A 13067-nucleotide genomic window follows, 5' to 3' on the forward strand; every position below is an offset into this window, starting at 1 on the left:
AAAAATGTTTGAAAGAAGGCATAAATGAAAAAGGTCAAGATGAACCAAATAGAAATGATCCAAATGACGAAAAGGGAACATAACAGTATGAGATTTCCATCAACTACACCCTTGATGAAAAGTTATAAGATAAAAGATGTTGATGGAATGTTCTCCTTTTCTGTCCAAAGAGATCGATCATAAAAGTGATGATCCCGATCCAAGGTTCATTTTGGAATGTTAAAAAGACATGATTGGGAGGAGTGGCAGAAGGCCATTCAAATTGAATTATTCTCCCTAAATAAAAGGAATGTCTTTGGACCTATAGTCATAACGCCTGAGAATATAAATCTTGTTGGGTATAAGTGGGTATTCGTGAGAAAAGTAATACGATATAAAACCTGATTAGTTGCCCAAAGATTTTCTTAGAGACCGGGAATTGATTTTGAGGAAATGTATTCCTCGGTAATGGATGCAATTACGTTTAGATTTTTGATGAGCCTAACGGCATCTAAAAATCTTGAGATGCATCTCATGGACGTTGTGACTGCATATTTGTATAGATCGTTGAATAACGATATATATATGAAACTCCCTGAGGGATTGAAAATGCCAGGGGCATTGAAATAAAAATCCAGGGAGATTTGTTCGGTCAAGTTACAGTGATCACTTTACGGATTAAAGCAATCCGGACGCATGTGGTACAATCGCTTAAGTGAATATCTTTTGAGTAAAGGATATGTGAATAATGCGATATGTCCATCCGTTTTTATAAAGAAATCGTCATCTGGCTTTGTAGATGACCTGAACATAATTGGAACTCAAAAGGAGGTTGATGATGCTCGAACTCATATGAAAGAGGAGTTTGAAATCAAAGATCTCAGCAAGACAAAGTTTTGTCTTGGGCTCCAGATAGAGCATCTCCGAGAAGGGATATTTGTGCATCAATCAAACTATACGAAAAGGTTATTGAAACGCTTTCGTATGGACAAAGCAACTCCTTTGAGTACTCCAATGATTGGTAGATCTCTCAATGTTGAGAGTGATCCTTTTAGGCCCTGCGAAAATAACGAGAAGATATTAGGTCCAGAAGTACCTTATATGAGTGCTATCGGTGTGCTGTTATATCTTGCAAACTGTACCAGACCAGATATAACTTTTGCTACTAATCTACTGGTGAGATATAGTTCTGCTCCTACTCGCAGGCATTGGGGCAGAATAAAGCACTTATTCCGTTACCTTCAAGGTACAGTTGATTTAGGGTTAATGTATTTTAGAAAACCCGAGTTTGGTATGGTTGGTTTTGCAGATGCATGATACTTATCAGATCCTCATAAGGCTCAATCGCAAACCGGCTATGTTTTTACAATTGGTGGAACCGCGATCTCTTGGCGGTCCCAGAAACAAACTCTGGTTGCGGCTTCTTCGAATCATGCTGAAATTATTGCGCTTCACGAAGCATGTCGAGAATGTGTATGGCTTCGGTCAATGAGTCACCACATACAAGAATCAAGCGGAGTAGTTAACAAGAAAGAGCCGACAAAAATATTTGAAGATAATTCGGCTTGTGTTGCTCAGCTCAAGGATGGCTACATTAAGAATGACAGAACAAAGCACATCCCTCCAAGATTTTTCTCATACATACGTGAACTTGAGAAAAATAAAGAAGTGGACATTGAGTATGTACGGTCATGCGAAAATCCGGCTGACTTGTTCACCAAAGCTCTTTCGACTACAACATTCCGAAAACATGTGTACGGCGTCGGAATGCGGTATTTGCGCGATCTGTGAAGAAAAAACTATGTCCATTATTTTCAGGGGGAGATTACACCAGTGTACTTTTTTTTCCTTGTCATGGTTTTTGTCCCAGTAAGTTTTTCCATGACTACGTTTTTAACGAGACACTACGTAACACAAAATAGATAATCAAGGGGGAGTGTTATGATAATGATTATCTATTTAGAAGATAATGTTTATCTTCTTCTTTTGTATTTTTGTTATATGTCGGTAAAACTAACCGACTTACCATTGCTATAAATATAGCTTCTCATGCATTTTGTAAGGACTACGTAGAAATCAATAATCAAGAATCATAGTTTCATTTACTCCTCTTTTTCTACCTTCATTTCACATATATACATGAGACAATAATAATACTATAATATAACTATAACCCTCTCTTTTTATTCATAACAACAGAGTACTTTTTTATAGTTTCACATTGTATAATTTTTAAATAGTAGTATCAAATAAGCAATGACATGGACACGTATACACCCAAAATTCCTACCAATTGATGGGCGAGTTATAGCAAGAGCTGACTTGGTCTGGGTATCATTATGGGCCTTAAAGCCCAAATTTAAGTCAACATGTTTGGCCCATATTAACATTGCACACTTGTCTTTGTTTTTGTTTCGGCTTTCTAATTAAAATAAACCGAAGTATTGAATCAAAATTGAAGAAGAAGAGGTACAGAAGCAGAGGAGAGTGCAATTTTGGAGTGAATGGAGGCAAGTAGCAGAAGCAATCCATGTGTTGAATCACGATCCTTCACGCGGATCTTTATTCGAAGCCATTTGATAAGCTTATGTTCGCGCTTCAAAGTCTTCAAGCTCACGATGAGGGTAATGTCGTCTTGCTTGAGCTTTTAACTGTCCTTCCTGAAGAGATATCTGATACTTTTCTCATCAGTCTAGTCTTCGCCAGGAGGTTGTTCTCATTTCTTTTTTTTTTCTCTTCGTTCATCGTTCTTGTACTTACCTTGCTTTTTTTGTCTTTGTAACAGTTGCTCTTGCATACTTCCATGGTTCTTGATTTCTTACTCCAGCAGTCTGAGAAGCAATTCGCCTCCCCTCTATACCCGCATGACAACAACCGGAAAATACTTCGTTGTTTACTGAGTTGCTCTACGTTTCAAGTATATTTGTTTTGTATGTGGCATTCCTCCGGATTATACGTTGATGATGTCTTTCCCCCTTTATCATTAGGTCCGTGCTGGATGTTTCTCCGAGATTCCACAGGGCGCGGTCGCATCCCCTTCTTAACTACGTCTTTAACGCTCTCCTGGTGAGTTTCCTTACTGGTGTAGTTAGTTTTAATTACTTACTATCACTTTTCTACAGAGTGCCTTTCTCTTTCTTTCTTGGGTTTTGATTCCTCTGCTCTGCGTTCCCTAGGGTACTACTTTTGATCTCGCCATTGAGCTGCTTGTTGAACTTGTGACTCGTCATGACTTATGAGGTATATGCTTGAACTACATTTTATTGGCATTTTTGTTTTGTTTTTGTCTTGTGGTCTGATTTGTTCATTCATGACAATGTTATTGCATAGGGTTTAATATTAACATATTATCTTATATAGTTCAATGGCAAAAATGTATCTGCTTTTGGATTTTAATAGCTTTGACTTGTTTCTTTCTTGCAGGATCTTCCTCAGGTTTTATTGTACAAAGTACAGTTGCTTAAAGTTACGCTTCTAAATGCTGATTTTAAAGTTGTCTCTGGCTTGGCATGCTTGATGTCTGAGATTGGACAGGCTGTGAGTATTTATTCTATTTTATTCTCTGACCAGTATGCATTCAGTGCTGGGATGTTTTTGCTCTTCACTTAACTTTTTTCTTTTTCTTTTTGTGAGACTCATGTCAGTTTTGTTCTAGGCACCATGCTTGATTGTTGAAGCAAGCTCTGAAGCGCTTATTCTTACTGACGCCCTTTTGAGGTGAATATAAGGCTTTTATTTCTTTTCTGCGTTTGCTTTGTTATCTACTCTGTATTTTTCCAAATAAACTCACAACCTTTAGCATTTTAATTTTTTTTGTTAGTTGCCAACACCAAACGAATTCCCGCTTCGGTTTATGTTTGCATTTTGTAAAAATATCTTGTGAAAAATGAAAATGTTTTCCCATTTTCTTTTTATGAAAACAGAAACATAAACTTTGACATTTTAAACACACCAGGCCTTAATTGCTTAACAATCTAGATATTCACAATGTTGGTGCAATTTGAAGCTGACTTGCTCAGTTTCTTTTTCAAATATGACATGTTCTTTCGATTGCGATTAATATCTTACATTTTATTCTTCTTCACTGCTTCTCCAGTTGCGTGTCATTTCCAAGTGAAGACTGGGAGATTGCAGACTCAACTGTACAGTTTTGGTATTCTTTCTTTCTTTCTTTCTTTCTTTCTTATTATGCTTCTTTCCAAACATGTAGATTGTTTCTTTTCTTTTCTGTCATCCTAGCGGAGAGATTTTTGCTGGCATCCGAACTCAGACTTATGTCTATTTTTCCTTATCTTAGGTCAGGCTTTGCGACATATATTATTAGCCTAGATGAGAACAGACAGAATGACAGAAATCGCGTGAAAGATATATTTCTCCCAGTTTTCTCAGCTTTGGTTGATGCTCTTGTGCTGCGCTCTCAGGTTACATCTTAGAAACTTTCTTAAGTTCAATGTTTCTTTCGGTATTATAACTATAGAAGCTATCATATCAATCGCAGCAATTGAAACTCCTTGGAGATACAAGTTTCAGTGTATTTTTTATGTTAACCTAGAAATATTTCCTTCATATTTATATAGTTCTCATTGTTAAGTTTGTCAACTATTACGGTTATGGTGGAAATTTTATTAAACTCGCTGTATTAACACATATTGTTTTTTTAGTTTGCCAATTTCCTGAATATTATTAAGTTAACAAATTATTGAACAACTATGTTATTAATTGTACTTATACTGATAGTCCTTTTTTGTGGTTCTAAAATTCCTTAGCAATCTGTCTTCAGGTCGATGAGTTTACCTCCAGTGATGAGAGTTCATGGCTAGACCTGCCTGATGGCCTGTTGCATTTTAGAAATAATCTTCTCGAGCTCTTGGTAGATATTTGTCAGCTACTTCATCCAACAACATTTGTGAGTAAGGTGTCCCCTCACTTCACAATTCAAAATTATTACTTGATTCAGTATCTGCCACGCGACTATTTTGTATTATGAATGAGGCAGGATTGATTTATTTCTTAAATGTGAGGTTGAAAGTAGCGTTCAATACTTCTTCCATATCTGATTAGTTCTCATGGGTTCTATTAGTAAACCATGCTCTGTATAACGTTGAGTCTTTTAGAGTATTACTTTACTCTGGTGTCTTGGATTACTTTAGTTAGATGGTTGCTTTATAAGTAATTTTTGCCCTTTCATGTTCTGTGACAAAGTATTCAGTTATTTTTGTCATATTATTTAACTTTTTCTTGCCGATGTACCCGTAGTTATTTTTTGGTGGCCTACCTTCTTCAAATATTTCGATGCCCTTGAGGGAGATTGAGGCGAAGTTGTTTGCTCTTAACGCGGTGAGCACACCTCAACATTTTATTCTTCCAATCAAGCTGCTTCGTTTTAAATTTCTTGTTTTAAAGCACCCCCAAGAGGTGTAGGATCACCTTGTCTGGGTTCTTCACTGTTGATTCCTTATCTTTACTGATTCTACCGTGTCAGGTTTCTGAGATTATCTTGCAAGGGGGAGAGGCTTTTGATTTTTCATTGATCATGCAATTGGTTTCTGCATTCTCTGTCAGGCCATCCAGTGAGCTCAAGGGGTTTAGATGTGTTGTATGTCAGTTCATACTCTTGCTTTGTCTTTTGGCTTACCAATATTTTTCTTGTACTGTTAATGCAATCAACATTTAACTATAATCAACTTTTAGGTATATAGATCGCTGGCAGATGTTGTTAGCTCCTTTTCAAGATGGATCTCTGTTTTTCCAAGTAACGGTAGACCCTTGCTGTAAGTCTACTTTCTTCAGTGACCGTTCAACATAATACAGTTACAATTCCAGTTTTTATATTCATTTCCATTCTGATTTGTATTTTTCCGGTCTCCTGTAAGGAGATGTGTATGTTCATATCTCATAACATCAATTGGTCTGATTGTATGTTTTTTTTTGCTTTCAGATTATTTCTTGCAGGAGTGATTTCTGAACCCATTTGTTCACATGCTTGTGCCTCTGCTCTTCGTAAAATTTGTGAAGATCCTCCAGCTGTAGTACAGGAAACATCTAAGTTAGACATCTTGATGCGGATAGGAGAGGTTTCAGCTTCATGCACCCCTTTCGTTAACTGTTAAGACAGGCTTCAAGTTACACTGACATATATATATATATATATATATATATATATATACATATTGTCTCCTGAATCATTATACTTTTACTTTCCTTAGTGTTTGGATCAGTGGAATTTGGCGTTAGAAGATGAAGAAGAAGTCATTAGGGCTATCACTGTGATTCTCGGCTCTGTTGCTAACAAATAGCTACAAAATAAATTGTTAACTCAATTGCTTTCGTCCAGTTATGGAGTTCTCTCAAAACTTGTAAGTGTCTATTTTGTTCAGTTAGAAAGAGTTCTTGATCATTTTCTTGCTGCCCAAGTAACTGTTTGTTCATTATCTGCATTGATGGAAAAATAGTCAGCAAAGTGTCCACAGATGATGCACGTCTGAAATAGAATTTGGACTAATACCTCTGATGAATATAGGTAGATGGTGACGTCGAGCCTTCTAGTAGACAGAACCCAGCAACTTACACAAGAATGGTTAGCTCTGTTACAAGAGGTCTTTACAGGTCTGCTTCTGTGACTGCTGTATTTACTATTTTGCTTAAATGCTTTTTAATCAAGCAGCCAGCGTGGGAACTTCAATTCATCTATGAAAACATTCCATAGTTGACATTGCATATTTTCGTTCTGATAACTTTTGATAACTGCAAACCATGATCTTTGGAACTTGGAAGCTTTTTTATTAGAGGTACAAATATTGATAAGAATATATGATTGATGAAGTTGTTTTTCACTTGTTCAATGATTTAGGATTGGAACTGTATTCAGCCACCTTGCCACGTCTCTGTCATCTGTCCCTGTGGCGGATGGTCCAATCCTTTCTTTGTTGACTGCGTTCTGGCCCATTTTGGAGAAGCTGTTCAGGTCTGAACACATGGAGAGTGGAAGTTTAGCTGCTGCAGCATGCCGTGCTCTTTCAGTGGCAGTTCAGTCGTCAGGTTTCAGACTCTCTTATCTCCTTATTCTACTACGTTACATTCATCCTGTCATGCCTTAAGATCATGTAACACTTCTCTATCCCAAAGCATCTTGTACACTAGTGAATAACCAATTATATATTGCTTCCTACTGTAAGAGTCTGACTATGCCAATGATTTAGGATTATTATGGATAGTAGTTATTATATTATTTGCATTATTTACAGGTGGGCACTTTATGCTGTTACTACCCAGTGTACTGGAGTGTCTATCTAGAAATTTTCTGTCATTTCAAAGCCAGGAATGTTACATAAGAACAGGTGAGCTTCATAATTGAGGTACATACCCCACTTTGGATGCTAGCTTTGATTCATTAGGTTTCTGTCATTTAATAATATATTATAAACGAGCTCTCTGACAATATGCCTTTTCCACGCACTTATTATCACAGCGTGTGTTATCGCTGACGAATTTTGTGAAAAGGAGGCATACGGGTCCTTGTTTATCACCACGTTTGAGAGATTTACTCAAGCATCATCACTGATGGGGATAAACTCGTGATATATATGCGACCAAGAACCCGATTTGGTGGAATCATATGTGAATTTCGCATCAGCGTTAATCCGCGGTTGTCATAAGGTGTTGCAATCATTCCTTTGCTCGTTGAAGTTTAACTTCTTATTCATCTTGCAAAACAAAGAGGAGTCTTGTGGTGAAGGGTTGGTTCCATTTCTTTTTTGATGAAACAGGAATTGTTGGGTACTTGTGGAACACTTCTTGAAATTTCTTTCCAAAAAGCGGCTATTTGTTGTACAGCTATGCACCGTGGCGCTGCTTTAGCTGCGATGTCGTACTTGTCAGGTATGTGTGCAGTGGTTTTACTATCTAAAACATGGCATCAACTTTTGGCATACAAGACTCTTTGGTCATAAGCATGATTAATTATGTAATGTTTTTGACATGTACTCGGGTTTCTTGGAGCTTTCGCTTTCTTCCATGATTGAAACGGTGAATTGCAAATCGGAAGGATCATTCAGTGTGGTCACTGTCCAGGTTGTATCTCACTGTGGAGAGGGACTTTTGTCTAACCTAGTCTATGCTCTACTTGGAGTTGCAGCTATGTCAAGGGTAGTCTATGCTCTACTTGGAGTTGCAGCTATGTCAAGGGTAAAGAATTCTAAACAAAAATCTCTCCCTCAGTTATGGATTGTGGTGTCTATTGATTCACCTTTTCGGTTTGTTTTAGGTCCATAAGTGTTCGACAATACTTCAACAATTAGCTGCGATCTGCACTTTATGTGAGAGAACGTCATGGAAAGGAATGTTGTGTTGGAAATCTCTCCAAGGATGGCTAAACTCCGCGGTTTGTCTCGTGATTACATTGAAACCGAACTCCTCTTCTGTCTTGTTCGTTCTAATTCATCTGCTGTTTGTTTCTTTTTGTTTTCAGGTGTGGGCAGAGTATCTAAAGCAAGGAGAAGCAGAAAACATAGTGAGGGAATGGTCGGAAGCTCTGGGAGGCGCAGGGATCGATTACCTTGAGAACAAAGGCTGCAACTTTGGAAGTAATAACAGTTTAGGAGGGGGGCAATATGCAAGGGAAACACGCTCGAGCACTGAAAAGATTGGTGAGAGATTTTGCGGATTCTCACCGAAAGGATCCAACTCTAAACATCATATACATTGTTGCCTTAATGATAGAGGGCAATGCATGCATCTTCTATTTCTGATGTACAGTAGGAGAATAATACTACATTTGAGATTGAATCTTGATGAGAAGAACAATATACATCCATTGTTAACATCTAATATATCTATTTCAAAACTACTTGTTAGAGGCAAAGACAATATTTATTAGATTAAAATTTCATCATTATAAAGGGAGATGTACAAGGAAAGTTGGATTATATTTTTGGGTAGTTTTCAGACATCAACGGAGATAGTGTACAAGACCTTAGCGCGATCCAAGATAGGATCAAGAGTGAGGATAGCATTGGAACACTCAAGCAGGCCAAACATAAAGCCCCATTTGTTGCACCCTTTAAACGAAAACTCAGCACACCAAATGCCCACGCTCTTTTCTGGTACGAGCTCTTTCCAGAAGACAACAACATTGTGGCCAGAGCCGGCGAGTTTGGCCCCGGGAAGTATATCTTCAAGGCATTTGGTGAAATTGCGCGTCGTCTTCTCCCACACTCTTGCCATCTTCCCACCAAAGTGAGCCACTCTCGATCTAGTGAGCTTGTCCTGCAGCCGTTTCATTGGGTGACTTAACAACTCAGTCCAATTCATCCCCACTCCAGCACACCGATCCAACTCATGTGGCTCACACCAATAAATACACCCGTCGTTACCAACACTGTATAACACGTTATCAACCACACACCAATCCCTTCTATTCATAGACGGTGATTCTAGCCTCGCCGGACTCCCTCTCCCCCATTTACACTGGCTTAGGGAGTAGAAGAAGGTTCTATTCCATAAATCAATCACGTATATCTTGTCCTCTATCACCACACTCCCATGGATCAAACTCATCCTAGGGCGTGTATCCGGATCCTCCTCGTCCGGCACTTCCCCCAGTCCCTGTCTTTGCAGCCTCCCAACACGTATATCTTTCCGTTCACCACTTGAGCCGTGGCGGATGCTCGGGCCACTCTCATGGGAGTCACTTGGTGCCAAGTGTGATACCGGCAATCCAAGAGCGTTGGGTTTTCCCTCATTAGCCTAAGTTTAATCTTTAATCAAGCTATAACCAAGAAGTCCAAGAAGAAAGAAATATCTAGAGAAAAATAGAGAAGGATGAAGAAGTGTGTAGAAAAGGAAGTGTTTAGAAGATGAAGTGTGTAGAAGATGAAGTGTGTAGAACTAACTTGTAGTTTCCACTTACTAGTATAAATAGGGGTGCTTAGCACCATTTGTAATCATCCCACATCAAGAAAAGCAATTGAGAGAAAACATTCAAAAAAGAGTTCTAAGAAAGATTCTAAAAGAATCTTCAAACACAAGCCTTAGTAGAAAATCCCTTTCCCAAATACAAAAGCTATCAAAAATATAAACCGTCTACATTTCATCTTAACCTCTCAAAAAAAATATTATCCGCCAATTTTCCCAACAGCTGGTATCAGAGCAAGGTTACCGTTATCTTTGAAGAAGTGAAGATGGAGGCCACCGTTACCTTTGAAGGTGACATGTTCAAGCTCACGACGGACAACTTCTCTTATTGGAAACCGATGATGGAAGATCACTTTTATTGTAAGGATTTGCATGAGCCCATCATCATGAAGGATAAGCCGGAAGGAAAGGATGATAAAGCATGGGAGATTCTTAATAGAAAGGTGGTTGCTGTAATCCGTAAGTATGTCGACCGATCTCTCTTTGAACATGTCTCTACCTACACAAATGCTTTTGAATTATGGACAAAACTTGAATCCATGATTCAAAAGAAAACACCTCGAAACAAAGCTCTTCTTGTTCGACGGTTGGTAAAGTTGGAGTACAAGGATGGCCAGAGCATGATGGAGCACTTGAACAATTTCAAGGGGATTGTAAATCAGCTTAACAAAGTTGATATGAAGGTTGACGACGAAATGCAAGCCCTTTTACTCCTTAGTTCACTACCGGAGACTTGGGACACACTAGTTGTCACTCTAAGCAATTCAACACCGGAGGGAAAGCTTACCATGGACACCGTCACTGATAGCCTTCTAAACGAAGAAGTTCGCAGGAAGGAGCGAGGTTCGAGTTCTTATTCGGAAGCTAACATTGTTGATAGACGAGGTAGAAAAGAGACTCGTGGCCAAAACAGAAGCAGAGGACGAGACCAATCTCGAGGAAGATCTAAGTCACGTTCGAGAGTCACCTGCTATTACTGTGGCAAGCCGGGTCACATGAAGTCGGAATGTCGGTTTTTCAAGAAAGACAAACAAGCCGGTAATATCAAACCAGACCGGCTCAATCCTACAAATAAGCATGAAGACAAGACTACCACCATTGTGGAAGAACAGAGCAAAGAATTATATCTCGTTGGAGAATGTAATCTTAGCTCTGATGATAGCTCATGGATCATTGATTCTGGTGCTTCTCTTCACGTCACCCCTCATGGAAGCTTTTTCACAACCTATCAAAGTGGTGACTTTGGTAATGTTCAAATGGGAAATCAAGGAAGAAGCAAGATCGTTGGAAAGGGGGATGTTATTCTTACATCAAACACTGGATGTAAGATATTTCTCAAGGATGTGAGACATGTTCCCGACATGCGACTCAATCTCATATCAACCGGAAAGCTCGATGATGCCGGCTTGGACAGTCATTTTGGTGGTGGCAAATGGAAGTTAACCAAAGGAAGTTTGATCATGGCTCGAGGAAGAAAGGAAGGCTCATTATACGTGACTCAAGCCAAACTTTGCAAGGAAGAAGTAAATGTCGCAAGTGATGACATGGATATATGGCACCGAAGACTCGAGCATATGAGTGAGAAAGGTTTAAATATACTTTCTCGCAAGAAACTTCTTCCTGATATGAAAGGTATTTCTCTCTCACCATGTCATGATTGCTTAGCCGGAAAACAACATAGAGTCGCTTTCCGAAGATCATCTACGCCTATGAGAAGAAAGCATATTCTTGATCTTGTGCATACTGACGTATGCTCCATGTCCGAGAAATCCAATGGAGGGGCATCATATTTCGTCACCTTTATTGATGACCATTCAAGGAAGGTATGTGTATACCTTTTGAAGTCAAAAGATCAAGTTCTTGATGCTTTCAAGGAGTTTGTAGCCCAAGCAGAGCGAAGTACGGGTCAAAAACTCAAGTGTGTTCGATCTGAGAATGGTGGAGAGTACCGAGGTCCCTTTGAAGCGTTTTGCAAAGCTCATGGAATCAGGATGGAGAAGACACCACCAAAGACGCCACAACTGAACGGGCTAGCTGAAATAATGAATCGAACGATCACAGAAAGAGTTCGATGCATGCTCTCTCACGCTAAACTACCCAAGCCATTTTGGGGAGAAGCCATAAAGACTGCAGTGGACGTCATAAATCTTACACCATCAGTTCCTTTGGAAGGCGATGTCTCGGAGGAAATTTGGTCGGGTAAGAAGGTCTCTTACAACCATTTGAAGGTGTTCGGTTGCAGAGCGTTTGTTCATATACCTAAGGATGAACGAACCAAGCTAGACTCCAAGACTAAAGAGTGCATCTATCTTGGATCACCAAGAGATGATTTTGGCTATCGGCTTTGGGATCCGGTTAACAGAAAAATTATCCGGAGCAGAGATGTTGTTTTCTTCAAAGATCAAACAATCGAAGACATCAACAAATCAAAGAAACCAAAGCTAAGGGTTGTAAGGAATGAAGATTCTCATAAGCCTCAAGATCATGAACAAGTGATTGGAGATGATGGCGAAGGGGATCCTATCATGGACCCGAATGGTGATGAAGGTGAAGAAGAAGTTCAAGTGGAGCCAGAGGAAGAACATGAGCCAAGAAGGTCTGGAAGAGAGACAAGACCATCTGTAAGATATTATCGAGATGAGTACGTTAATCTTACAGATGAGGGGGAGCCTCAAAGCTATGAGGAGGCCATAGGAGACACTCATAAAGATAAGTGGGTTGAAGCTATGCAAGATGAAATGCAATCCTTGCATGATAATCACACTTATGAGCTGATGAAGCTACCAAAAGGAAAGAGAGCCTTGAAGAACAAGTGGGTGTACAGGTTGAAGCATGAGGAGAGAAACTCAAATCCAAGATACAAAGCTCGATTGGTTGTGAAAGGATTCAACCAGAAGAAAGGCATTGATTTTGAAGAAATATTCTCTCCAGTGGTGAAGATGTCCTCTATCCGAGTGGTTCTTGGTCTAGCAGCGGTTCTAGACTTGGAGATTGAACAACTCGATGTCAAGACGGCCTTTCTACATGGTGAACTCGAGGAGGAGATCTATATGAAGCAACCTGAAGGATTCAAGGTTACAGGAAAAGAAGACTTGGTGTGCCGATTAAAGAAGAGTCTTTACGGTCTCAAGCAAGCTCCAAGACAATGGTACAAGAAGTTTGACTCCTTCATGGTG

The 13067-nt window shown here is 39.3% G+C and overlaps 1 protein-coding gene and 1 non-coding gene across 2 annotated transcripts; one reads left to right on the forward strand and one right to left on the reverse strand.

The window, feature by feature from the left end:
* The first annotated feature begins 915 nt into the window (after positions 1-915).
* LOC106402037 lies at positions 916-8824 on the forward strand. Its single transcript, XR_007323751.1, has 22 exons — positions 916-2688; positions 2765-2896; positions 2967-3045; positions 3156-3219; positions 3403-3516; positions 3635-3696; positions 4076-4132; positions 4277-4400; positions 4760-4894; positions 5236-5316; positions 5462-5575; positions 5671-5750; positions 5918-6053; positions 6186-6335; positions 6500-6585; positions 6830-7017; positions 7224-7316; positions 7448-7635; positions 7746-7868; positions 7978-8124; positions 8243-8359; positions 8447-8824. It is a non-coding gene; the product is annotated as an uncharacterized LOC106402037 (transcript).
* A 95-nt stretch (positions 8825-8919) lies between these two features.
* Positions 8920-9914, reverse strand: LOC106398381 (putative F-box/kelch-repeat protein At3g24610). The gene is made up of 2 exons (XM_013838947.3): positions 9870-9914; positions 8920-9723 (listed from the first exon to the last, which is right to left on the reverse strand). Exons 1-2 carry the CDS (start codon positions 9912-9914, stop codon positions 8920-8922), a joined length of 849 nt encoding a protein of 282 aa, XP_013694401.2.
* Between the last annotated feature and the right edge of the window lie 3153 nt (positions 9915-13067).

Source organism: Brassica napus, chromosome C5 (assembly GCF_020379485.1).
Source record: "Brassica napus cultivar Da-Ae chromosome C5, Da-Ae, whole genome shotgun sequence".
NCBI lineage: Eukaryota > Viridiplantae > Streptophyta > Magnoliopsida > Brassicales > Brassicaceae > Brassica > Brassica napus.